Source organism: Fringilla coelebs (genome assembly GCF_963513975.1).
Source record: "Fringilla coelebs genome assembly, chromosome: 3".
NCBI classification, from domain to species: domain Eukaryota; kingdom Metazoa; phylum Chordata; class Aves; order Passeriformes; family Fringillidae; genus Fringilla; species Fringilla coelebs.
Genome location: NC_140030.1, coordinates 69,538,642 through 69,566,449, shown reverse-complemented (window position 1 = coordinate 69,566,449; position 27,808 = coordinate 69,538,642). Strand labels below are relative to the sequence as shown.

General features: G+C 35.7%; 1 protein-coding gene across 6 annotated transcripts in view; it reads left to right on the top strand.

Moving 5' to 3' along the window:
* Nucleotides 1-27,808, top strand: part of RYR2 (ryanodine receptor 2) — a 377,699-nt gene that overhangs the window by 211,470 nt on the left and 138,421 nt on the right. For all 6 annotated transcript variants that reach the window (XM_084203478.1, XM_084203479.1, XM_084203477.1 and 3 more), the window contains 8 exons: nt 208-400; nt 2,178-2,394; nt 2,611-2,715; nt 6,880-6,983; nt 11,139-11,222; nt 14,148-14,307; nt 24,462-24,609; nt 27,549-27,757. In XM_084203478.1, the coding sequence (XP_084059604.1) occupies nt 208-400; nt 2,178-2,394; nt 2,611-2,715; nt 6,880-6,983; nt 11,139-11,222; nt 14,148-14,307; nt 24,462-24,609; nt 27,549-27,757 (1,220 nt within the window). The remainder of the gene's footprint in view (nt 1-207; nt 401-2,177; nt 2,395-2,610; nt 2,716-6,879; nt 6,984-11,138; nt 11,223-14,147; nt 14,308-24,461; nt 24,610-27,548; nt 27,758-27,808) is intronic.

Here is a 27,808-nt window from a genome sequence, read left to right as displayed (position 1 = left end):
AGAATGATGAGACCTGTATTGATATGACTGTATGCTGCTATTCACTATATTGCCAGCTTAAAACCAGGTCTTGGGTGTCATAGGCTAGATATTTGTGTATTAATGTGTTTATGCTCTAAAGTGATGTTTTTCTTTTTTTAAGGCTGCTGTGAAAACCAGTGTGGTTTTCATAAGTTTCACTAAATGTGTCTCTGTTACCTTCCACAGGTTGTGTAGCACGATCAGTAAATTCTCCCAACCAACATCTATTAAGAACTGATGATGTTATTAGCTGCTGTTTGGACCTGAGTGCCCCCAGCATCTCTTTCCGAATAAATGGTCAGCCAGTTCAAGGAATGTTTGAGAACTTCAACATAGATGGCCTCTTCTTCCCAGTTGTCAGCTTCTCTGCAGGAATAAAGTTAGCATCCCATGGAGTTGTTTAAGGGGTTTTTTGTTTTGGTTTTTTTTGGGGGGGGGGGGGTGTGTTTCTTTTTTTTTTTTCAAGTCTGCTTTTTTTTCTTTTTCCCCATGTATAGATGAATATGCTGAATACTTCCCTGGATGTCTGCTCTCATTTCTCTTTCTGACACGGTTTGGTTTTTTTTTGGCAAAGTTCCAGTTCTTGGATAGTGAGAGCTACAAAGAAGTCCTGAAGACACAGTGCATCTGTTGCTTTTTAGCACACCAGTGTATTCTGGTGGTTTGCAGACATATATGATAAACATCTTCTCAATAGTTTCTTTGCTGGCACATGGCTCCACATTCACTCCTGGGCAGCATTTTGCATCAGCCTTTGATATTAAAAATGTATTTTCCCTAATTCACCTGTTATGAGGTAGTAACTATTATTAAAAGAGGCAATATCTGCATTTACCTTAACAAATAGTGGTCATACACTTCCTTTTCTGCAGCTTGAATTAAAACTAATTAAATCTGTATTGGTTTTTTATAAAACTTCAAGTCACACTTGAGTTGCCAAACATCTGCTTCCATGTATTGAGCAATTTGAGACGATAATATTTTAAAAAGGTTGTGTGGTGTTCCAACATTATCAGGACTGGCAAAGGTGGAGGCTGAAAGCTGATTTCTGTTGGAGGCGAAGCAATGTTCTCTGAGGGATCATTCAAAGAATACCACAGAAGCTAAAAGCTATCACGCAGAGCACACACCCATCCTTTGCTCCAGATGCAGAACACACTCCTTTAGACTTTGCTTTTGATAGTACAGGAGCGAAAATGTAGTAAAATCATAGATCTGCTTGCTACAAAATGCAAAACTATAAACCTGCTTGTTTTATTTCTGTTAACAGAGAAATTATTGACAGGTATTATTTGTGTGACGCATGCAGGTTTTTAGTGTGTACTGGTATAGCATTCACAAAAATCTTGTAAGATACTCAGTAAACAGAAAAGACACAAAATTCTTCTGGTTTAAGGCTAGTCTTTTGGGTGTTTTTTGATTCCTTCTGGATGGCAATGTTCTAGGAAGATTTTTCAGTATTATGCCATGGCTATGTCATGTTGGTATTATGTCATTGCTACACCATTATTACCTCATTGATTGAATTTTTCAGTAATAAAAGGCCATGACATATTTACCATTTTGTCATTAATAAAAGAGTGCTTTCCCCTGAGTCTCTATTAATACCACTAAAGATTTAGGGAAGGAAATTTAGGAGTTTTTGTATTGTGTCCTAAAGATTTAGTGTTTTGTGAGAGAAAAGAAAGAAAGAACCCACAGGGTTTTAGGTTCATTTCTCAAATGAAATTGAATGGAGACCTCCTCAATGGAGAGAGTTCTGAACTGCTTGATTGATTACTCTGGGTTTTAATCTCTGCCTTTGGAGACTCAAAAGGCTGCTGCTTACTTTATAGGTGTGCTGAGTAAACTGATTATTCTGTCTCTCAAAGATTATTGGTCTTGTGATTTAAAATGCCTTCAGCGAAGTAAAATTAACTAGAAAAAAGAATCATTTACTTTTTCTGTGTTTTTTCAATCTCCTCCATCATAAACCATCAGCAGTTAGAGAAAATTGAACTGTAAACAATGAAAAGAAGCTGCAACATTTGCAACATTGACATTTCCCTTCTTTTTTTCCTTTTTAAAATAACATTTAATGTTCTTTAGGCTTAGAGAATGATTAGGCTTTCCACCAGAGGTGTCTTGGTTATCTAAAGTAGTTCTGATGTTTACAGGGTTCGTTTCTTGCTCGGAGGTCGCCATGGAGAGTTCAAGTTCCTTCCTCCACCTGGATATGCTCCATGCTTTGAAGCTGTCCTACCAAAAGAGAAGCTGAAAGTGGAGAACAGCCGAGAGTACAAACAAGATCGTAGCTACACGAGAGACCTATTGGGTCCCACTGTGTCTCTCTCACAAGCAGCTTTCACTCCAGTTCCTGTAGATACTAGCCAGGTATGGCAATGGAGAGATAGCATTTTCCTTTTTAAACACACATATTGCATGCCTATTCATTTGGTTGAATTCGCACCTTGTCCCAAATTATATTTTTTTCCTTGAGATTTATTAAGATCAGGTTTGTATCAAGTTTGTCTGTTATGAAAGTTGGCGGGGTTTGTCAAGCAACTTATTTGTCACAGCCTCTTCCTCTCTTATCTCTTCTCTATTTAGATTGTTTTGCCTCCTCACCTGGAAAGGATTAGAGAAAAATTAGCAGAGAACATCCATGAACTTTGGGTTATGAATAAAATTGAACTTGGCTGGCAGTATGGACCAGTATGTACCTTCCAACTTAATTTTCTGTTAATTGCATTGTATGATTCAGTGCACTGGTTTCAATGTACTAATGGAACTGCATTTTTCATCGTTGCCCCCAAAATTAGTAAGGTTTTAAACACTATCCTACCAAAAGCATATGGAAAACAATGGCACTTGGGCATTTCCGAACAAAAATTCTGGTAATAAAGCTATTTGGTGCTGAAATTTTCAGTCTCACTGTTAGCACAGGAAGCACATAGTGAGTTTTTCAACTCCTATTTGTTCTTGGAGCAAGATGGTCAACTGACTGGTGGATAAGCCAGTGAAAACATTCTTGGTTCTCTTTACACGTGCTAACTGACATAACTCTTTTACAGTCCCAAATAAGGAGTGCCTGTAGGAAATCTGATTTTTGCTTTCCTTTTCTCTTCTTCTTCAGTCTCATCTCTGTATTAGGTGCTGTATGCAACTATTTTCTTATCTCTTTCCTACTTTTTGTGGAGTATGAAAAAAAATTTCTTGCAAAATTTCATCAGTAAAAAACGATCATGTTATTATGCTCATTGTTTCCCAAATGCTGCTTTATGAAGAAATATTGCTCTGAAGAGTATATAGAAACATGCTTTATGTACTAGATATAAGTGTAAAAACATGTATGTATTCTATTTTTGTTACTAAAAGGTTTTGGGTTTCTGAGGAGCTCACGTTACAGATTTAAGGGAACTGGGCATAGGTGTTTATTTGGTTTAGCATACAGCAGTACTTAAAAATATATGATTAACAGATAAGATCTCTAGATTCTGTTGTAGTTAATTTCCCCAACAAATCAAATGCAAAACCTCAATGAAATTGGCATGTCAAAATATTTTAATTGTGGTGTAATCATACCAGCTGTGCAGCAATCTGCAGGAACTCTTAGTGTACCATTACATATTAACAGTCTAATTGTACAGTTGAACACTATTTAAACCTTATATGATAAGTACTAAGTGATAAAGTTAGTTATGTTAAAAATGAAAATAGGTGTTAAATCTTTGAAATTACCTTGCTTTGATGCATTGTGGTAGAATGCACACTCTTTGGGATCCTGATAGAGTACATGCTGATCATTTTCGGGAGGTTGATTTCTTATTCATACTGGTTCCTCACAAATTATTTTATCAGTTTCACAGAATAGCCAGAGTTGGAAGGGATCCACAAGGATCATCAAGTCCAACTCCTGACCCTGCACAGCACCATTCCAAAGAGTCACACCCTGTGTCCAAGAGCATTGCCCAAACACTTCTTTAGGTCTCTCAGGCTTGGTGCTGTGACCACTTCCCTGGGGAGCCTCTCCCAGTGCCCAAGCACCCTCTGGGTGAAGAATCTTGTCCTGATATCCCACCTAAACCTCCGCTGACACAACTTCAGGCCATTCCTATGGGTCCTGTCACTGGCACCACAGAGAAGAGATCAGTGCCTGCCCCCTGCTTCCCCTCCTGGGGAAGCTGTAACTGCAATGAGATCTCCCTTCAGTCTCCTCCAGGCTGAACAGACCAAGTGACCTCAGCTGCTCCTCAAATGCCTTCCCCTCAAGGCCCTTCACCATCTTCATTGCCCTCCTTTGGGCACTCCCTAACAGTTCAATGTCTTTCTTTTATTGTGGCACCCAGAACTGCCCCCAGCACTCGAGGTGAGGCTGCCCCAGTGCAGAGCAGAGAGCAGGACAATTCCCTCTCTTGCTCAGCTGGTGATGCTGTGCCTGATGCCCCCCAGGCCAGGGCTGGCCCTCCTGGCTGGCAGGGCACTGCTGATTCATCTCCACCTTGCCATCAACCAGGACTCCCAAGGTCCCTTTCCATGGCACTGCTTTCCAGTGTCTCCTTCTCTGGTCTGTCCATGCATCCAGGGTTGCCCCACCCCAGGTGTAGAATCCGGCGCTTTCCCTTGTTGAATTTCACGGGGTTGGTGATTTCCCAAGCCTGTAATTTGTCCAGGTCTCTCTGCAGAGCCTCCCTGTCCTCCAGGGAGTGAACAGCTCCTCCCAGTTTTGTACTGGCTGCATTTAAGCCACTGTTTCCAATCCTAGTTATCTGAATTCCTGCGCTGCAGTGTACTGAGTAGTGGGGGAAGGCATGGCACAGAAATTAGCTTTTTTAGAATCACACAAGTCCTCTAATATTAGATTTTGTCTTTTTAGTTCAGAGCAAGATGCAGTGTATGTAGTAGCTAGTAGTGTTTTTTCACTGTCTGAAAGTTTAAAGACTAACAGACAGACTTTTAAAATGATCCTCCAGATTGTAAAAAAATTTCTGCTGTAGCCTTTTATATTCCTCCTACATATCTGCATCATCAGATCTGTATGTTGTATAACCAAAGTGTTGCTCACTATTGCATGTCCTATTACTACTGCATTCTATGCATGTAACAAAGTTAAATAGCAAGTTAATGTAGAAAAATAATTTAACTCTGAATATGTGTGCTGTTGAAATAATCAGATGCATATCTTTGTTTCTGTTCAATGTCACTGCACATTTAAAACCAGCCACAAAAATTATGAATTGATGGATGAGTTCTGCCACTAATGTAATTTGTTTACAATGCAGTAGATTTTTATTTTGTTCTCAGAAAAAAACCAGGAAACTACAAGGTAACCCACAAAATATGTTAGCTATATGATAGAATTATTATACACTGCAGTTCTAGGACAGAAGTCATGTCACCAGGGGAAATAAATTAATTTGGATTTCTTAGGAAACTACCTGACATCCAAAACTTAAATTAGCTGTACACAGATCTAAACTCAGAGACTAGACTCAATTTTTTTAATGTACAGATTACCAAAGATCTGTAAAGGAATCTGTAAATAAACATCTTCAGTGCTAGTAAAAGACATTTCTCATTTTATCGTCTATTAAATTTTGTAAGTGTTTGAGAGTTGAATTGCCTGTGTTGTCTGTCCAAAGAACATTAATCCTATCAAATCAAGATAAATACCCCCTGGAGACTGTAAAGATTTTTCAGTCCAAAACATAAATAAATGACTGCTGTTCAATTTGAGAATTATGTGCTTGGATCAAAATGCAAAAACTACATTACACAGCAATTTTTTAGAGAAATGTGATTTTTTTTCATGACATTAAATAAACTAGATTAAGTAGTAGTGTAAATATCAATTTTGAAAAATTAGAACAATCAGGCTTTTTAACTTCAACTGTTAATATTCAGTTTTCCAGCAGAATTATCTGATTGATCAAAAATCAATAATGTTATTTTTCAGTAACTTCCACTTTGCACCATTAAAGGTTAATACAAATGGTGAACTATGGTCCATATAAGATTGACACTAAAATGTTACTGTGGAGATTTTAACAATTGCATTGGGGTCTTTTAGTTAATATTTTCAAACTAATGTATTTTATCAAGCCTTTGTAGAGGTTGTTGGCTGAACTTTAGCATGAGATGCTAAGTTGAGAGCTATAGAGTGTTTGGTTATCACAGCCTCTGAGGTTGCCTTTCTAGGTTATGCCCAGTGTTAGATTAAAACTGTGCAAAATGGAGGAGGTTAAAATGTTTTTTGATCAAATTTGCAAGTTTATAAAGTGTAGGATTTTGTAAATTATAGTCTGTATGTCTCTCCTATCACTGCACTAAAAGTAAATTCATGTTCCACTCATGTTCCACTTTCTCGCAGTCATATTTTGCTTCTATGTACTAGAAATAACTTAGAAACAAACATTTTCAGATTTAAGATGTGGGGAAGATTTTCTTTACATTGTTATTTTCATTGGGTAAGGATTTCAGTACTATCTGTATCAACACATTTATACAAGCTGGATGAAGAATTTTTAAATCATGGGGCTGAAGATGAGAAGGTACTTTATGGCTGTATGTTAAAACAATATAGGTTGCACTGTTGTTGAACTTTGCATATTTCCTGTGAACATCTGTATAATAGCGTGTACAAATTTGCATTTATTCCACTTGAGAGATGCAAATCTGAAGTTTATTTGCAAATGCAAATTTTGCCTTGCTTGAACTCTGATCATGCTCTGGGAATACAGAATACTTTCTGTTTTGAGGTGTCATTCAGTTTGAGTAATTCTAAGAGGATCAGCTTTAAGTACCTTGTGGATTGGACTGGTTTAAATTTCTTTTCATTTTTCAGGCATCTTAAGCTTAATTTTTTTACCTTTTTCTCAGGTTAGAGACGACAACAAAAGACAACACCCATGCTTAGTGGAGTTCTCAAAATTGCCGGAGCAGGAAAGAAATTATAACTTGCAAATGTCACTTGAAACACTGAAGTAAGTTGCTAGAACTTTTGAGATTTATAGTTAGAGTTTCATAAGGAGATGCAGTTTCCAGAATTATAAATTGATGTGCAAATTAAAATTTGATGTGTAAGAGAGGGTAATAATATGCAAATGAGGGAGTGAGATACATTAATGAATTATGTATTTGGCACTGAAAATGACTTTGATAGTCTTTTTAGGATTATTTAGGATTTTTAGGATTATTGTGGTAATGCTGATTGTGAAATGAAAATTCAGACAGTTTTTATCTAGGAGGAAAGAAATAGATCCAAGGTTAAAAAAAAAAATCTTTGCTTCTTCTTTGTTTTTATTCAATTTAGTTTAATTCTTTTAATTTTCTTTATTGATAAAGCACATTTCTTCACTCAATAGATATTTAAATTAAGGACTTTGCTTCAGAACCACTTGCTGCTATTTCTGTGTCAGTGTGCATATTGCGACAGAACAAACAGTAGCAGGCATTCCCTCCTTTTGTGGATGAGTGGTTGGTTGTGTGAATGTCATGGAAACTCTCCAGTTGGAATGCTAGAAAATTTAAATGGGACATTAAAGGGTTTGTTGAAGTAATCTAGTTTTGTGGTTTACAAGGATACAATTCCTCACCTCAGCTTTGTCAATCAAGGAGGTGTGAGTTGTTACTTTGCTGTGAATTAATTGAAAAATCTATTGGTGTAAGTAATTTCTCCCATATGTAGGATTGCATGTAGTCAACATGTTGAAATATTTCTCAAACTGATAAATGCTTGATGGTAGATGTGGTTCTCCAGTCAGCCATACTTGAAATCTATTCTTTCTTTTTTTTTCCTGTGAGAATATAGTTTCTTTTTACTATTCAGAGAGATTACAAAGGATGAAAGTCTTCATGTGATATTACTTTTCTGTGAAAATTTGTCCTATACTATTAAAATCCTTGCCATGTAAACTGATAGTGCAATATAATGTTTATAGTCCTAAGAAAAAGACTTTATATCCTCACAGTAGAAAGCTATGTAGAACACTCCTTCTAGAATTTCTTGCAGATTTCTTTTCAGACCAGCTTCTCTGCACTATTTACTGATCTACCATTCCCACAGTAAATGAATTACTCAGTGTGAAACTGAGTACTTAGGGTCATATTTATGACCCGAAGTGCTAAACAGTTTCTGGAGGGATAGTTTGCCGTTATTTAGAGGTAAAGCATTCAGAGAGAAATTGAACTGGAAGCAAGAAAATGAGTTCAAATTTTCTATGCATAGGTATTAGAATTAAAAGGAAAGTTTTGGAGCATTTCCCATCGGCAGAGCAATGTGCTAAGGATTCAGAATAGATTCTTCCTTTCTATTTAATGAAACTACAAAAGATGAAGTCATTAACATTCACTATGGTTAGATATTTTCCTAGAATACTCTATATAATATGGCTCAAACAGCAGAAGAATCATGCTCTCATAATTAAATGCACACTGCTAATGTTCCACTAAGTATTGAACAAATTTAATGAGTCCTTAGATGATTACTGGTTCAGTATCTGGTGCTTTTCTAATCTAACCCTGTAAAAAATCCCCAATTTTTGTTTTATAAACATGCAAGTTATGGATTACTATTTTTAAAATTAATTGTATTGCTTACTTGAGAAGAAGTCTTTCCATTAAATGGATAATATCCAGAATATAAAGCATTCAGTCCTTCTATGTGTTTTGAGATTCATATGCTTACTGAACTAAGTCTTCCTTACCTCCTTGTATTAGTCCCTGTTTTCTGAGAAATGAAGTTCTAATTTTGTAGTATTGAGTTGTATTTATCATGTAGACATCTATTGTGCCGGGATTAGGAGTCTCTTGCTCACTTTCTACGTGCTTAAAAATGTAGAGAAATCAGTGAACTAATCAGTTCTAGGTGCTCCATAGATGATTACGTGAATTGTAACCTATCTTGACTATTTCTTTACTAGATATGTCTAGTCTACTAGCTGTCAATCTTGATGGGAGGGAAAAGGAAAGAAAATGTTATTTTAAAACTTCGAATCATTTTCTTTAAAATTGGCATCAAATTGCATACTTGAAATAGTTTCGAAACATGGGGAATAATGCTGACTGTAATTTTGTTTTCCTTCATGGTTTGTTGTCAGTTTTGCTGCCAGATGAGAGATGTTAGAAACCAAGGAAGATCTAGGTCATATTATCTGATACAACATTTCTTTTCCATGTACAGGGATCTCTGTATATTTTAAGTAAGATTGAATACTTTTATGACCTATAAAAATTACATACTGTAGGAGATCTCAAGGCGCAGGAATGAGTTGCCTCTGAAAATGTCATGGGATTAAAATATGCTTGCTCATACTGTTTCTGCACACTCATATATATATGTTTTATAGTTTGGTCTTGCATATTTTTCTGGTTGTTCTTGCTTATTATTTTGTGACTGCCCCATTTCTGTGTGTTTACTCAGTCTTGTGTGATAATTACATCTACCATTGTGATGATGAAAGTTACATTCTGCCACTTTTCATTTTCTTGCTTAGGTTTGAAGAGCTTTAATGGTCTTTCAGATTCTGCCAGTACAGTCTGTCGTTTTATCCTCCTGTGGCACTCTTATTTGAATTTTTTTTGTTTGGGTGGAGATAATTCCTGGCTTACATTACAGGAAAATTAGGGTTACCAGAGGTTAGCTCCTCTGTACTGCATTTCAATATTAGATGTGTTCTCCTACTTATGCTGGTGATAGCTGTATAGGAATCATGTACTATTTATGCCAGTTGAAATTTAGCTGCATGGAGTATTCTTAGCAGATAGTGTGTTTTTCAGGAAGGGGCCACTGGATATTAGTTTCCTCATTACTGATTTTACTGTCTAGTTTTAAATCAGGGTTCACAGTCCATAGCAGTAGGACTTATTTCATGTAGCTAGCACTAAAAATATGCTGTAAGAATCTCCTTGAAACAGACAATTCATCTGCCAAAAGACATAATGTTAGAAGAGTATTTATGCTCTTTTTTCTCCCCCAAGTCAGTTCAAGAGCATTAAATATAATCAAAGCATGACTAGAAAATATTGTTTTAGCTAATGGCAAGAACAAATAAAAACCTTGTTTGACACCTTTCTTCCACTTCAGGAAAATTTGGAATGGAGTCCAAGGTATTTACACCTGTGATTTCTTCTGTAATCAGTTTCTTTCAAAGATATGGTTATCACCCTCAGGTTTTGAAAAAATTCTCATCTGACTCCAAAGTTAAGTCTCTGACTTTTGTCTAGATTTCTATTAATTTCAATGTCAATATTTTATCAATGCACCTAGACTAAAAAAAGACTATAAGCCAACATTGACTGTAGATACAGGAACAAATAATTAATAATTTACAGATCAAATCCTGGAGACAAATGAGATTTAAAATTTATGCTCCTGAACAGTGTGGCTATAAGGAAAGCAAGAAGTCTGAAGTAATCAGAAACCCAATTAGTACTGTTGACCCTGTTCTTAGTTTATATAAATAGTGTTTGTTTTCTGAAATGACTTGAATTTTGCAGATTCAGGCCACAATGGGCTGGTTCAGTGGCATAAGCCTTGTGGCAGGTACAAGACACACTGTCTAGATTGAATAAGATGGCACTTTTGGCCTAATGCTTATCATGCATGCTGCTGTGAATTCTGTCTTCAGAAGTGTGTCCTAAAAAAATCCAGATCCAACTGAAATCTCGAAATAATAGCTTCTTCAGAATGAAGACACATTCTAAGGATAAGGGATATTTTTTGCCTTTTTTCTTTTTATGACTGTGATATACGTTACATAACATATAAAGATGTGGTTGCGAAGCAGTATGAGTGAGTATGTAAGCGGTATGAATAAGTATATAAAGCAGAAATGATATTTCAAGGGCAATCTTCAAACTGATAACCTCATAATGAAATATACTATATGATAGTTCCATTTTGAAGTACCTTACTCATATTTTTGGCACATCTTGTGGTATTTTCTCAACACTATCAGAAAGCTTATTGCATATACAAAAAGGCTGGAGTTGATCTTTCCATATTATACTGTAATAATTTCCATAGGTTTCATTTGTTTTATCGTGCCATTTATAAGCACTATAGTGTGCCTATAAATAGTAGGAACTCTAAATCTCAAAACATTATCAGTAATTAATCTCTGATTTCTGTGCCCTAGAACCCTGCTGGCATTAGGCTGCCATGTTGGAATTGCTGATGAACGTGCTGAAGAAAAAGTGAAAAAAATGAAACTTCCAAAGAAGTAAGTTCAGTGTGTCTTCTTGCTAGGCAGTGTGAATTAAGTGAATTACGTTTTAACAGTTCAATATTTACACTTCTAGTTTTATTAGTTCTTGGGCATGCATGAATTCTCAGGAATTTTCAGCAATTTTCATGTACCATAATTCACAGTTTTACTTCCAGATATTTGTCATCTGATGTGCAGACGAATTTGAGGTTTTTTGTGCTATGTTGTAATGTCTGACATTCATAGTTATGTCTTTCTTTTATATATTGTGTGTTTCACAGAGACTTTGTAAAGAATTTTTACAGCAAATTTGCCAATGTGTTCTATGGTGCTGCAAATATTTAAAGGTGACCCTTTTGAAAGTTCTCAAATGGCCATGACTTGAGGTGTAGAGAACTGGTACAATCACCTGACTTTTCTAAGTGATCTGTTGGTATCAGCATTGGTAGGACTGGGCTTAGCCTGGTATGTGTAGTGGCCTCCACTACCACAGCTCTGAAACCAGCTCTCATGGCCCAGCCAAGTTGCCCAGGCTTCTTAGCACCAGTATGCACGCACAGAGTTTGGGAATAAGGAACCTGGGAACTTGGACACAGTTGAGATAATGGAACTTTAGTTCCCTATGCCTACCTGACAGCCCTACTGCCCAACATACGCTTGAGCCCAGGGGATGAAGGAAGATTATATAATATGTGAAAAGTCAGAAAGGTAAATGCCCCAGTTTTACTAGGAGAGAACTTCTGCACGATCTGTTATTCCTGAATTTAAGACAGTAATTTAGTTTCCTTGGTTATGACTCAGAGCAGTGGTAAGTGCTGGTTGCTGAGTTCCTGCCACCAGTAGCAACTCATTGCTCTTTGCTGGCATGTACCTCTGTGCAGAAATAGCTGTTCCTCTGAGACTGCATATCTCCATTATTCACTGCAATCCTTCACTGACCCATAGCTTTGTGAGGCCAGTGTAACAACCTCCAGCATGTTTAACTAAAGCACATCTTTCTTCCTTTTGTGAGCCAAAAGCCTGTGCCTCATTCTGGCAAGATCCCTGCAGGCTTCTAGGTAATACTTAACTACAAGCTAGCTGTAAGAATCTGGGCCATCAAGTCTTTGGTATTTACCACACTGCACAGATTTACATATCACTGATATTACAGTTTCAGAATGCCTGATGTGGTGGCTTTGCCAGAATGAATGGGAATAAAAGCAGGGTATTTAATTTCCCCCCCAAAACTGTTCTTTAGTTTCGGTATCCCAAAATAACTGTATATCTCTCAAAGAAGAAAAGATATCTACGGCCCTCTGTATTTTTGTTCTGAATTTCCTGGGCAGAAGTACATACGCATTTGCAAGATTGTTCAAGTGAATCAAATTTCCTGCTTTTGAAAAACTGCAGCTAAATCTCCAAGTCTGAAATTATACTTTCTAATATAAGGAGTCCAATAATGTTGAGACTTTTTAATGTCATTAACCATCATAACTGTAGAAACCTGAAGTCATACAAAGTTAGAATTTTGATACCTCACATATAATGGATTGAAAAAAACTAGCAAAATGGAAAATGTTATGGCTGAATTCTTAAAAGCTTGTGAGGGGAGCATGACCAGAAAGAGCACAGTAATTGCCAACCTGACAAGTGTGCTAATTCCATGTTTCGCTGTTTCCATTACTGTCTTGTTTTACTCATCTCACTAAAGTGACTTCACATAAACCTGATGAGAGGTAACTGTGAGGGCAGTGAACTCCTGTGGGGGCTTGCTGTAACAGGAACCTGAAGACTAGGAACTATGTAGAGGGCTGATTCTGGAATAATGTTCTTGAATTGTTGTTTTCTAGCTTGAACTTTTTCTTTATATTGTGGTATTTTTGAAGGAAGATTCAACCTCTTATTTATAGATGTAATCCCTCTTAAATACCTGGTTGTTTCAAATTATTATTTTCAACAAATAATTTGTTTAACTGTGTTTTAAGATGGTTGTTACAGAAAAGAATTAATTAAGATTGGTAAATTATTTGAATATTTTAGGATATAAATGGGGATAAATACTGTTTAATTTTATGGGTTTTTCTCTGTCAGTACAAATAAAGAAAATTACCAGATTGTTTAGAAAATAATTGAGCAATTATTTAAACTAGCCATTCTTTATACACCCCAGGGTGTAAAATTTCAATGAGAGAATGCTGTTGCTTATTTTTCACAGACTCCTTTTGTTTCAACCAAAATAGTGCTTTGTATGCTGAAGGAGAAATAGAATCATAAAATCACTTAAGTTGGAAAAGACTTTAATGCTTTACTTCCTCTGTTGAATGTTTGTTCATAAGTAGGAAATTTCTATAATTAGTGGGAAGGAAATAACTATAAAAGTAGCATTCCTAGGACTGTTAAAAAAAGTGAGGAAGCTGTCTTTCTATTCTGAAGTAATGCTTAAATTTAAGCATTTGCTCCTGTGATTTGAAGGAGAGTTACAGTATGAATTGTTATGAAGACATTTTAAGGTGGATTTCAAACCTAGTCTTGAGTAGACCATTTGACCTGCTCTGTCTCTTAGCATCCCTTTTTGCATATATTTTCTTGTTTCAGTAGGAAATAAGTAGAATTTAATAAATATTGTCATCTGCTCAGAGGTAGAAATAATATTGTCGATATAAGCATTTAGAAAAACAATATGTGGCATTACTAAAATACTTTAAGAACAATTTTAATTTAGACCGTTTTGGGTAGCTTTCATTACCAGTTACTTCATCCCATCATGATTCAATTAGCTTGAAACAGAATCAAAATCAAAAACAAATCAGTAATCAAATTTAAATTATTATTCTTTATGTTCAAAGGCAGATACCATATTTGTATAGTTATATTGCATAGGTGTTATTTCTTTTTTGGTTTCTCTTAATTTTTTTTTCTTGCTGAAAAGTAACTCCAAGTTCTGTTTTTATTCAACAGCTATCAGTTGTTGAGTGGATATAAGCCAGCTCCCATGGATCTGAGTTTTATCAAACTGACCCCCTCTCAAGAAGCTATGGTGGATAAACTAGCAGAGAATGCTCACAATGTGTGGGCAAGGGACCGTATAAGGCAAGGCTGGACATACGGCATCCAGCAGGTAAGTGCTAACTTCAGACACCTAAAACAGTGCTTATCTATCGAGATATTTCACAGCCAAATGGAAATAATGGTGACACACAGTCAGGAAAAACCAGCTAGTGAATGCAAGTTTGTCAGTCAAAAAAAAAACCAAAACAACATAATTTAAAGCAATCTTGCTAAATAGCAGTATGAGACTCTTTTACAAGCAGTATTATAAAACTTGGTGGTGCATTCTTGTATGCTGTCTAAATCTCAGGGTGAGGAAATTGCATGCAGGAAGCTAACGTGCTCCAGTATTTTAGGAAATGTAAATATTGACTTTCACTAGGGGAATCATTTAAATGTTTGCAGTTCTGGGAATTGAATAATTTTGTTTATCCAGGAAAATACGAATGTAAACTTCTAGTAATAACTTTGCTGATATCTTATATTTCTGGCAGAAGCGTGAACTGAGAACAGTTAAGTCAATCTCAAAGTTCCAGTCCTACTTTAGTTGTTCTGCTCCAGTAAATATGAATAGTATTTGGTAGTTATCCCAATGTATTACAAGGGAGGAGAGTAAGAATAAAGCATGGTGGATTATTAAAAGCAAAACTCAGAGCCTTTGGTTTCTTTAAAAAACCTTGAAACCAGTCAATTGAGTATACCATGAGCCTAATTTAGTATTTTCCAAGACAGCTTCTACATCAGTTTTCCCTTAAGATTTTCAAGTCTTTTTGTGATTGGTTTTGAATTTTATATACAGAAAGGTTTCTTCATTTGCCTTAATAAATGTATGGAAGCATTTCACAGTGAAATTTTAGGACAATCTACCCCTGGGGAAAAAATGTGTTTTCATGGTTTCGTGCTGAGCATAAACGGTCATTATTTTTTGCAAAAATGAGATAGAGCTGCTTTGTAGGTACATACACCTTCCTCTTTGTTGTTTTTGACAAAAGTTTGAGCTATACATTTTAGTGCCACATATGTCAAATTTTGTTCCTCTACAGGACCAAAATTCATTTTATTTGCAAAACTTTTGTGTAAAATAATAAAATAATGTGGGTTTTTATATATTAAGAACTTTGCCTCATCACATACGGGTACGCTTATGTGACCAAATATGCTGCACATCTGCATTTCAGTATTGTTCATTATAGTATCTTACTATGAAGCTGTTGTGTTACTCTGTAAGCTTTTTAGGAAATTATGTTCTGTATTTGGATCTGGACAGACAGTGAGTCAATTCTTCTGTTTGAAGACTGGAATATATGTATATTCTCGACTAGGAAAACACTGAAGATAATTCAGTGTTTGTGCAACTCCTCTGCTTTCCTCAGGATCAATTTTTTTCCCTAATACTGCACCTCTAAGAAAGAGGTGGCCTTTTGAAGCGCTGTTAACATTTCTGATGGAACATGAATCATGAGAAGTGTTGGAAGTGATGGCTTTCTGTTGTCAGGTAGGGGGAGGGGATTAATTAGTTTTGAACTCAATATTTCAATCCTGTGTTTATGGAGTCAGTGCACAATTCATTTCTAGAATGAAAAACTGTATGTTCAGAAGAAATATTTCTGATATATAAAAGAAGGCGCTCAAGAATTTATACCATGTCTCCCATATTTTTTATTGTTCCACAAGCCAATAATTTTCAATACAGGACCTTGCCAACTGGGAGCTTTGAAACTGATGAAAGTTGGGAAATTGTTACAACTTTGATAGAAACTTGACACAGCCCAAAATTAAATTTAGTTTTGCAACAAAATTTATTGGTTCAGATGAAGTTAAGAAGTTTCTGCAATCAAAGGCATCTCTTAGCTAATTATATTTCTAACTAGCTTTGGGAAAATGACTCACATCTTGCAAATAACTTTTCGTAGATCTTGAAGACAATTTAACCTACCCTTTGTATCAGTGTGTCTTTGAAAAAAACCCACAAATAATTTTGCCATATTTAGTGGAATGAATTTGCAGCTAAATTGCATGCTTTTTGAATAAGTGAGGTATTAAGTAGGAAAGTCAGCTAAATGGTGATGTCAAAGACTTTCCCAGTGTTACTGGTTTGGGAATAATGCATAAAAGATGTAATGGGAGTGGGTGGCAATGAAAAAATGTCTCCTTTACATCGTGACAATATTTTTATTTTACACTGTATTTATATATGTTTTGGTGTGCCTGTTGATACAGAAGGTTTTGCATTTGACAAGGTGTGATGTGATAGTCATAAATCATTAGTTTTATTGTGGTTCTGAAAAGGCAGTAGAGTTGCTCAAGGCCACAACTTGGGTTTTAAAAACACCCCAAAACCCCAAAAAACATTGATCAGACAAATATAGTATGGGATATAACCTAAAATTAAACACTTCAGAAGAATCATGAAGTCTGTCTTATGTTATCAATACTGTGCTTAGGGAAAGAGACTAAACTGAGTGTTGAACCTAAAATGTTGTAGCCCTGTGAGGAGACATTTTTGAGCCTCACCAGGAGAGAGCAGAGAAGAAAAAGGAAGACTCTGATCTACTCGCTGAACAGCTCTCTGTAGTTTATCTACTGATTCCTAAAATAGTTTATTGGGAGAAACTCTGGGAACTCTGGCCTTCCCTAGGCTACCTTCCTAATAAATGTCCTGCTCGCTGGATGACGAAGTTTAATGTGAAAATTAAATCTCTGATCACTTACTAAAACTTATTGTCTGGTGTGAGAAAACTCATGACAGCTAGAGGATTTGTTTAAAACCTCTTAGCCTTGTAATTACTGAGTGGTACCTTACCCATCTTTCAAGAGTTTAAAAAGATTAACTCCATAGTCTCAAAGATGTTTGTCTAGACAAATAGGATTTATATATCTACATCCATTCTGACGGCCAAGGACAAATTTTTGTATTAAAACATTATTGGAATGGTAGCCCCTAGTTAAGTTTTCAGGTATTTTTTAAGCAGTCAGTGTGTATCAAGCTCTGATACACACTCTGATATGCACTCTGATACACACTCTTTTGACTACTGGGTTATGCTCTGAAAGAGTCTTAGACAAATGCTTCCGCTCTAAATCTTGACTGGGCTTAGGTATATATGATAAATATTTAACTGCTCTTCCTTATCAAGACAAAGGCAGTTATGGGCATGCAGAGAAGAGTCTGGAGAATTTAAAACTAAAAAGCTTAAGTGCCTAGGAAACTGATCACATTTGGAGTTGCAAAGACAATTAATTGGGGTTTTGCAGTCCTGAGTGCTTATGCTTTAAACGTCCAAGAATTTTTTTACTGACTGAAGACTTTTGTGTGCTGAGTTGTGCCCTGTTGAGAATGCAGTGTAGTGGTGCAACGAGTAGTGTCATAGTTATGCTTTCAGCAGAATATGATTGTAAATGTGGACAAGAGCTCAGAAATATTCATGACCTTCAGGAAGCAGATTTACAGGGTCAACAGTATACTTTACTCCCAAATTCCTGGCAGACAAGTTACCACTGTCTCATGGATAATTAAACAGGTAGATGATGACCTTTTTCAACAATAGTCTGTCTTGCAGAAGGTGCCATGTTTTGGTTATTGATGTAGATTTGTTCTTAATTCTGTAATCTTTCTCTTTTCAAATATTTCTATTTCTTCTGGAAAAAAGACCAACAGCTGAGTTTCAGGAATGCTTACAACATACAGATAACAAATACCATTTATTAAAACCCATGAGAAGAGAGCAGAAGAGCAAGGTGCTCCTTTCTGGGTGCAGTGCAGAGATGCCTCTCATTTAGCTGGCACACATATCACATGGCAAGCTGCTTGCTCTAGGTGTTGTCCACGCTGCTACGTGCTTCTGCTTGACTCCAATGGGTTTATTTCATAGGCTACCTTTTGTCATCCCATCATATTACTGTGACATGCTTCAGTACTGGAGTGATGCAGTGACATGGTGTTGTGCTGTATAATACTATAAACAGATCTAGCAGAGCTGTAAAATAGTTTCTTAAGGGAAAGAAGCTTACACATGCTTTAAAGTAGATGAACTAATCACTGGGGAATATATTATGAACAGCAATCATGCTGTGGCTGTAGGATGAATTGAATAATCCAGTAGGTCTGTTCAGTATGGGAGCCTCATCATTTTGGGATTATATAAAATGAAAAAATTAAAGGGATACTCTCAAGTCGTTAAAGGATAAACTATTTCTTTCTTTAAAAGCTGTTGAGGAAAATGCTTTCCAGCTTCCAGGTTTTTTTTTCTTCTTCTAAATCCATTACTGCTTGTCAGGATTTTTTCTTCACTAGATATAACAAGCTACATTTTATGCACGACTATATACAGTATTTTTGTTGTGCTGCTGCAGAGCCAGCCAGCCAGGAGAGGGAGCACAAGTTAGCTAATAAATCTTGTTCCCAGAACTGTCCTGACAGCTGTGGTGACACTGATCACAAACAAGTACTTTTTGGTAGTACAGACTCACAGTTGCTTGTTGCTCCCTAAAGGAAGAAAGCAGAAGGAGCAAAACAGGTAGGAAAAACATGTATTTCTGCTTAAAAGAACATATTCAGTAGCAAATGTAAGTGGAAAAACAAACACAAAAATCACTATGAAAATACTTGACAGTGTCCCTTTAAGGGAGAACATGGTTACCTGCAAGTTGGTGGTCTTGGAACTGGGGAAATGGTAAATGTACAAGGACAGATACAGGAGTTGGATCCAGGCAAAGAAGCAATATAGCCTTGCTGTAAGTGAATTAAAATAATCACATTTGTGCTATGAGAGAAGGCCTTTGTTTTTGTTTTTTTTTTTTTTACCTTGATTTTGATATTAAGTCCTGTTGTAACTGCATGAGTTTTTAAATTTGGTTACTTTCAAGGAATTTTTCATAACAAGATAATGGAAAAATAGCATTGAAGTATAAAAGCATGTATTTTTGACTAAATCTTCACAATCTAATGGAAAATATTCAGAACTCATATAAGTTTATCCATGAACTTAGGGTATATTTTGGCATATCCATGAACTTAGTGTATTTTTTGACATTCATAAAACTGTGATTTTATGCATACAGGAGAATCCCAACATCCATATGAATAAGGGAAAGAGAGAAAAGAAAAGAGTCAAGCTTAGAGATCAGAAAGCAAATGAAAATAATTTAAAAGACATTGACTGCCTCATCCCTTTTCCTGAATACATGACTTCTAGGTCTCCCTTGTAGATTGTAGATTGTAGAAATCACAGGCAAAGATTCTTTCACATTTTGCTTATATACATTGCCACATATCCTGATAGCTTAATCAAAGGCTATCTTGGTTTTTCTTCATATTGCATTGTGTTCTGGCTAGAAAAGCTAACAGTCAGAAACCCCATTTACACTGAAAAAAGAGAAAGCATTAAAAAATCTCACAGCTTTAACAATTGTTTATAAATATTGGCAACTTAAAATTTTCCTTCTGCTGTGTGAAAAACATCCTAAAAAAAGATGCTCTGAAGTTCCTGTCCTAGAATAGTCAGTTGGTATTGGTAAGCAATTACCTGAAATCTTACTTTTCTTTTGCTCAAAAATGCAAGACATTTTGGTCTTTTAAAGTCAAGATCTTATTTTTTCAGATGTATGGAAAGTATATGGCATCATTAATTAAGATCAGGTGTTGGTCTTCTCAGGCTGCCTAAGGCTGCAATGCAGAAGAAGCATTGTTCTGGAAAGTCAGACCGGGTGAAATATGCATGTGTGGGAAAAATCAAGTTGTTGCTTATTTTTTCATTAAATATATATAAAGCCAGCATCTTGTCCTTGTAAAAAAGCATTTTTGTTACCTCACTTTGACATTTTACATGATTTATACTGATATATTAGTTCCTTCCATTTATAGTCAGGGCACATTCTGCCAGGCATTCCATATGGCTACGGTCCTCAGTGAAAATGGCAGAAGCTGTGCATGTATTACTAAGGATACACGTACTTCCAAGGTTAGAACTGAGCTGCTAGTATTCCAGGTGAGGAATACAACCTCTCCTTTGCTTAGGTGCATTTGGATGATTAACATTGCTAAGAATACAATGTTGTTGTGCTTTCTGGTTCTAACGCTCTGGACTCTGAAAATTACTTTAGTAAATACCAATTTAGAATTGTATTTTTCCTTCTCCCCTGTAAGGTGATTTTTTTATTTTCATGGTTTCTGGTTGAACACAAGCTGCTACGATAGGTGTGGAAAAGCTAGCCCTCTGGCTGGCAAGGCATGAAAGGTACGGTGCGGGTAAATGATCCTGCTGGCAGTGCCCATGCTGCACAGGCACGTGGTGGCTCACTGGTTTTCTGGCAGCACTGCTGGCAAGCTTGCCCCGTAGCATTTGTTGTGGCAATTGCTCAGAAATCTTTGTGATAGTGAGAGGTGTGGATTTTGGGTGTCGGTGGAGATCTGACAGCAAGTGGAATCAATTCACATCTGTGGAATGAGGGTTTGCTAATGGTTTAAAGGGAGCTGAGAAAACAAGTGTGTCTGTCTCACTGGACACGTGCTGAAAGACATTTGTTTTGTGCTTGTGGTTTAACAGCCTTGCTTATGAGAACAAAATCATTTCAATACCACAGAGAATATGTATCTGTACAGCTCTTATACTTTAAATCATGTGTGTTCCCAATTTATTATCATATTTTTCTTGCATTCCTGTACTATGTGTTTTAACTTTTCAGTCTTTTCCTCTCTTTCTTTCTGTTAAGCACTTATCCACATATGTTTCTTGTGACTTTTTGTTCCCTTTAGTCTAGTGGCTTCTGCTATTCCTGAACTTCATAGAGATTTGGGAAGGTCCAGGAGTGCGCAGCTTTGCAATACAATATTTATAGCTCTTTAAGCTACATTATTTTCAGATGTCTTTTAGAGGTTTATATGATACTTTTTTTTTTGTTACTGAATTCGTGCTGAAGCACACAACTGTATTACACACACTGCATCTCTTAATAGGTTCTTTTAGAGCTGTTTGTAGAATTTTACTATGGTTTTCTCTGCTGCTGTAGATGGTATGGACATTCCTCATTTCATCCTTACGTGAGATCTGTCTGTGCAAGTTCCAAGACCCAGTGCCTCAAGATCAATCATCAGTTATAGACACATCACAGACTCGTTGAACAAAAGAATGCCCTTTACATCTGACGTGTGTTTCTGTGGAGTTACTTTGCAGCAATGTTCTTTACCTGTCACAGAAGTTTTAAGAGGCTTGTTGATGTGTTTTGGGGTGTGTGTTTAGGTATATTTTCTGTAGTTCTTTTCTTTTTAAGAGCTACATGTAGTTTAAAAAAATTATGCAGTTAAATTGGCCCATTGTTGACCAATTATTGCCTAATTGACATCCTTATATACCCTACAAAAAAGTGTATGAGTGCCCATTCAAATAGTTGTTTGTCTATCATTTGCTATGTGTATCAGAATCTGTCATGTACACTGTGAAAAGTAAGGCTGACTTTTCATGGTCAGTGCTATATCACTGACATTTAACATTGTTACTTGTGTGCAGGGCACATTCTGCCAGGCGTCCCAACTTTTTATGGTTGCAATGCTTTTCTGAGTAAAGTAAATTAAATTCTAAATTATTAATGGATGTTTGTCACATGAAATGAAGACAAAGTTGTGTAATAAAATACATAGGCTTTTTCTCCCTTTTTTTTCTGTGATATGATAGGTTCTGAATTCAAAGCAAAAGAATTATATAAATATCATGTATGCTACCCAGCTCAAACATTTATCTGTTAACAAGTAGTTGCCAGACAAACTCTGTACCAAATAGTCTTCTGATGAATCATTAGACTGTCAAATCTGGAAAATTCTGGCAAAAAAACCCCTTAAAATATTAGATTGAATGTTAAAACTTATTTTAACAGTCTACAATAACATCTTTGTGTTGAGTAGGGGGAATTCAGTCTCTGTACTGCTTGGAAATGTACTCAGTAAAAATTACCACTCTTAGCTAATCAGTTTTCTTGTTGACTTGATTGCGAATGTGCAAAGCTCAATCACTGTACAGGATCATTCTCTACACTTACACCAGAGAGGTGCAGAAGGTCATTAGTACTAAAACTTATGATGAATATAACAATAAGAGTGCTTAATTCAGAAATTAGTAACACATTTGAAATTTAAATAGCTGTGTAATAAGAAAAAGAAAAGAACAAAGTTGTTAAAAGAAAAATCTTCTCTCACATTCAAATTTAAAGATATAACCGCAGTCTTAAATAGGTGAAAAAGGTCACAGTGTTACTAGAAAAAAGGTCACAATGTTATAAAATTAGATCCAAGGAAAAAAATCTGTAAAATCAAGTTGACATAATACATTAAATTTCTGGGTTTTTTTTCTCCTTGCTCTCATTTTGTGCTTAGCCATTTTAAAAGCACTTATATTTCATTTTTTTACATTGGTATCAGCTGATTGCCTGTATGTTAATTTGTGTTAAGGGTTGTTATAGCAACTACAAAGGCTTTAGTCTAACATTATATCATTGATAAGTTACATATTTATTGTTCCAAATTTTCATGTTTTTAAAGATAGTATTTCACAATGTTTTTTGGGCGTTGAGTGCTTCAGAGGAAATTATTTCTCTTTCTGTATCCTTTCAATAACAAATAATCAAACTCATAGTGTTGCATCACCTCAAATTTTAATGTAAATACTCTTATATCAAAAAATAATTTCTCAGTATTTACTTGAAGGACACAGCCCTTTTTCACGTCTACCAAATTAAACATTGGACAAAGCAGGATGTCAGCTTAAGAATTTGGAACAAATATGAAAAGTGGATCCCTCAAATGGTATTAGTGCTGGCCCTGCCAGTCCTTTCCACGAAATGTAATATGGTAATGTAAATAAATATGGTTTTGTAATTTGTGTCACCAGCAAAGAATTACCTTTATCTTTTTGTTGGCCGTTTTAGCATGTAGGTAATGCCTTAATATTTCTTCTCTAGAGGAATAACTTGTAGGACCAGATTTCATCAAGCACTGGTTTATGACTGACCTTTCAATATCTGCTCACTATGACAAGGCAAGAGGGGGATAGTCTTGCATCTAAGCATTTAAAGGGTAGCAAAAGATGCCTGCAAAATTTTTTTCAGAATGGATGTTCCTTTTCTTCTCTTCTTGAAAAGATAGAATTGAAAGCACATATGTTCCTAAAACGAGAACTGTAATGCTGTAAAAGAAGTAAGGTACTTTCATGTAGACACTGTCTTCTAAAATAATATGCATTGGTTTTGGACTTCGTAATTAATCTAACCAATAATAGAAGCCTCTCAACAGTAGCTACTTTTTATATGCTATGTCCACTCTGTACTTTTTTTAATAAATACAGATATTAGGAAAAACATGGAGAGTTCTTTGCATGGTTTCTCTCATTCCCAACAAATTCTGACAGGATGTGAGAAGAAAATATAGACAAGAAAACAATTTTGTTAGTCACTAAAAATTAGATTAGCCACTTAAATAATCCAGTTAAACACTGCTTTCAAATAAGATCATTTTGCAGTAGAGGAAAACCTAATCAGTGTTTTCTAATAAACCTAAAATTCAAAGATTAAACCTCACCAATATTTTTATTTCAGCTGGAGAGTGATTAGTTCAATTATCTATTGCAAAAGCTCTATATGTGGAACGCATAAATCATATTCTTGCAAACCCCTTCATTTTTGAAAGATACATGTCTTAAATAGTTGTTATAGTAAGGCACGTGTTTATTACCTATTTTGTAATTTATTAATTAGTGTTGCACACCTCTCTTGTTTTTTATTAGTAGTATTTTGTTCTTTTGTTTTTCTCACATTCATTATTTGGGAATTTTGTATATTTATTGTAGTAATGTCAGCTTTAGTTAGAAAGAAGTTTCTTGTTATGGTAGCTGCTTCTTAAACAGTGTGTGAAATAGAATTATTTTGGCTTTTCTGTCATTCTCTTTGGCTCTATCCTTGTTTCTGCGGTTTGTATTGTTACTTTATGAAGTAAATTTGACAGAAACTTGCATCAGGTAAAATAATGAGAGCTTTTTTTATTTGTCTGTGTCCCTTTTTTTAGTGAATTCAGTCTTGTAGTTTCTAGACTATTGCAATTTCTCTGATTCCTTGCCATATCTGAAGTTACGTGATTTCAGTTGGTATAACAGTAATTTTTATGGTGTTATTGAAGAATAATCTTGTCTGTCAGATAAAGCACAGTTTCTGAAGTTGAACTGGTTTTTCATACTAATGCAGGATGTGAAAAACCGTCGGAATCCTCGCCTCGTTCCGTACGCCCTTTTGGACGATCGAACCAAGAAGTCCAACAAAGACAGTCTTCGGGAAGCCGTCCGCACCCTTCTAGGCTATGGTTACAATTTGGAAGCTCCTGATCAAGATCATGGTAATTAATTTTGACTTTTTTTCCTCAAAAAAAGTTCAGAATTTTCCACTCTGCTACTGAATTTTTTGGTCCAATAAAACATTTTGAATGGATGTTTCCAAATATAATAGGTGCTTTTCTCCATCTTCTCTTCTCTTAGATCTTAATTTCTTTCTTTCCTTTTTGTTTCCTTTCCTTGTCTTGTGGCCTCAAATGAATATTTACAAAATGTAACATTTTTATGTTTTAAAGCAATTATTTAAAATTTAAACCAATCAACAAATTTTTTGGGAATGTTTTTATTTAATGCTATATTTGCTATTTCAACACAAAATAGGAAAAAACTCCATAAACTCAGTAGATATGAAGTTTATATTCCTAAAATTTTAACTTTAAATAGTGAAGAATTCTGCAGTTTGTGTACAATCTTGTATTCAAACACTTAAAGATACAAGATGAAATTTTCTATTGCAAACCAAATTTCTGTGAATGGCAACCTGCAAGTCTATAATTAGATCGTTTGTTAGAGCCTTTAAGTTTCCTAGACTTCTTCAGGTCTTGAAAGTTGAATTAGACTATAAGCAAATTTTAATTCACTTTTTACAAAGTTTTCATTGAACTTTCATCATTGCCAGGTTGAATGTTTTATTGATACTGTGGGCAGTATTTTCAATCTGAGATATCCTAGAGAAGAAAAAAAAAATCTGAACTAATAACAATGAATTTTTAAAGAAAGTACACATTTAACTCAATAGCTGAAGCATATATAATGTTAAGAAAGTAGAAGAAATCAAGAGACATAATGTACAAATAAAATAAATAGATCTAACCCCTATAAACTCTATTTCAGAAATTCACTTAAAGATAAGGAAATATGGAATAATCAAAATTAAAATTAGCATCTTTATAATCTCAGAAAAATTTGCAAATTTTGAGAAATGTGTCTAAACCTTATTTTTTTTCCCCTTCATATAGTGATAGTGGTTAAGTTTTGACCTATTTAGGCCATAGACCTTCAGTAAAGCATTCCTGCAGGAGACATAACTCATACCTAAATTGTACACAGGCAACCTACCATTTGGAATTTCTTTTCCAAAGCACATGCATACTCTGATCCTTAGGTTTTATGGGATAGTGCCGTTAAATTACACTTAAATATGAGGCATTGCTGAGACCATGAATGTGTAGCAAGGCTGGGTTGCTGAATAGGTAGAACAATGTTCCTCAGGGGAATGGACAGTGTTGGTGTCAAAATGCTGTGGTCTCGCTCTTAAATCTGCCAAGATTGGAGAGTGCAACCCTGCTGCATAATTTCTTCCCCTCCTACTGTTGGGAAGGACATTCTGCAAAGAAAGTCTGAGCATGACTTCTGCTTGGTTCTGAGAAGGTGGGTTGGCTGGTACAGGGGCCTTTGCCTCTTGTAGAAATATAGGGGCTGTCTAATGGTATAGGCAAGAGAGGGAGAGAGAACGCTCCTTTTCTGCAGTCTTTTTCACATCCTGCTCAACGACAGTAATCCTCCTTTTCATTTACATTCTGAGAACCACATGCTGCTGCCTTTCCTTGGGAATGGACTGTTGAAAACCACTCTCTTTTTCCTTAGAATGCAGAGATTGTTGAGCTGGTTCTGTGATTGGATTTAGTAGTGGAATGTAAAGAACACCAGTGCAATCCTTGAATCCGAAAGATGTGATCAAGGTTGCTGCAAAATTCCCCGACGAAAAGAACTGCAGAACAGTTCTCATCGAATCAGTCTTCTACAAAGACTGGAGTTATATTCAGCAAAAGATTTCTTAGTCATTTTGGGGATTTAGATTTTGCAGTTGGTGAGCTTCTCAAGTTATGGAGATGAATAAAACATGTCACAAGGATCCTCGTTCATCAGCCAAAATTCATACTGTTATTAAGGGATTTAGAGCCCTCTAGTGGTGTTCTGCATCTCCAATCAATTTTTACTTAAACATTAATTTTACAAAGTTCTTAAGTATTAGATTTTATGTTTTTTTATTATTATTTACTGGTTTCCCACAGCAGGTGTATTTTTGGAATTGATTAGAGTCCAGAAAGCATTTTCTTACTTAGAATGCAAAAATAAAACAATTTCTCAGGTACCTTTGCTTTGTGGTGCTTCATCTGTATAGGTGAGGTACTAAGGGTCTTCAAAAGTGTTTTGAAGTCATTATTTGCATAGATTATCAAAGAGAAAATTTTACTGATAAAGAATTATGTGGCAGAGAGATGTGTTGCTTAGAGGAAACAATGAACTGCACCTGACCTAAGTCAGGCATGGTGGCATGAGAAGTGATGGTTAATTCTGAAGGATGTGATTTTATAGGCTCTCCTAGTGATATTGGAAATGTTGACCTTGATGTATATGAGAAAACAGAAGAGGAAGGGAGAAGTTCTTAGCATTTCCTAACAAACAGGTGCAAGTAGGTGCAGACAAGTTTGTTCTTATAACAAACTCAGGGAGAAGTGGAATTGTGGTGATTAAACTGGAATGCTGACTTTTCAAATGTTGCACAGGCTTTATTTGATACATTACAAATTTGTGGGGAAAGATCCATGCATTTGGCCTTTTCCCCCCCAATCTGAGAAAAATAGTTGGAATGATCCTTGAGTCATCTATTTGTAGCTGCATTCAGATTTATAACTTCTCCTTTCTTTGTCTTTTTTTTTGGTTCCTGTGGGGGGTTTTTTTGTTTGTTTGTTTTTGTTGTTTTTGTTTTGGTTTTTTTGTTTTTGTTTTTGGTTTTTTTTTTCCCCCCTATTTCCCAGAATGGGCAAGGACACTTTCCCTGCATAGCTGTTCTGCAGGAACATTCTTTTCATGTCCGTGCTCAAAGGAATTCCTTTACCTTTTGCTTTTGCTTTCAATGTTTCTCGTCAGTAATTGAAAACAGTACTTTCTGCATTGGTTTTTTTTTTTAATACTTATTTTTATTTTTTAATCCTTACAGCAACAAGACTGGATGTGTGCAGTGGAATAATGGAAAAGTTCAGGATATTCCGTACAGAAAAGACCTATGCAGTGAAGGCTGGGAAGTGGTACTTTGAGTTTGAGGCGGTTACTGCAGGAGACATGAGAGTTGGCTGGACCAGGCCTGGTTGTCTGCCAGATCAGGAACTTGGCTCAGATGAAGAAGCTTTTGTTTTTGATGGCTTTAAGGTTTGTATGTGTTTATCTGTAATAATATGAGTGGCTGCAAAAATTTTAGTT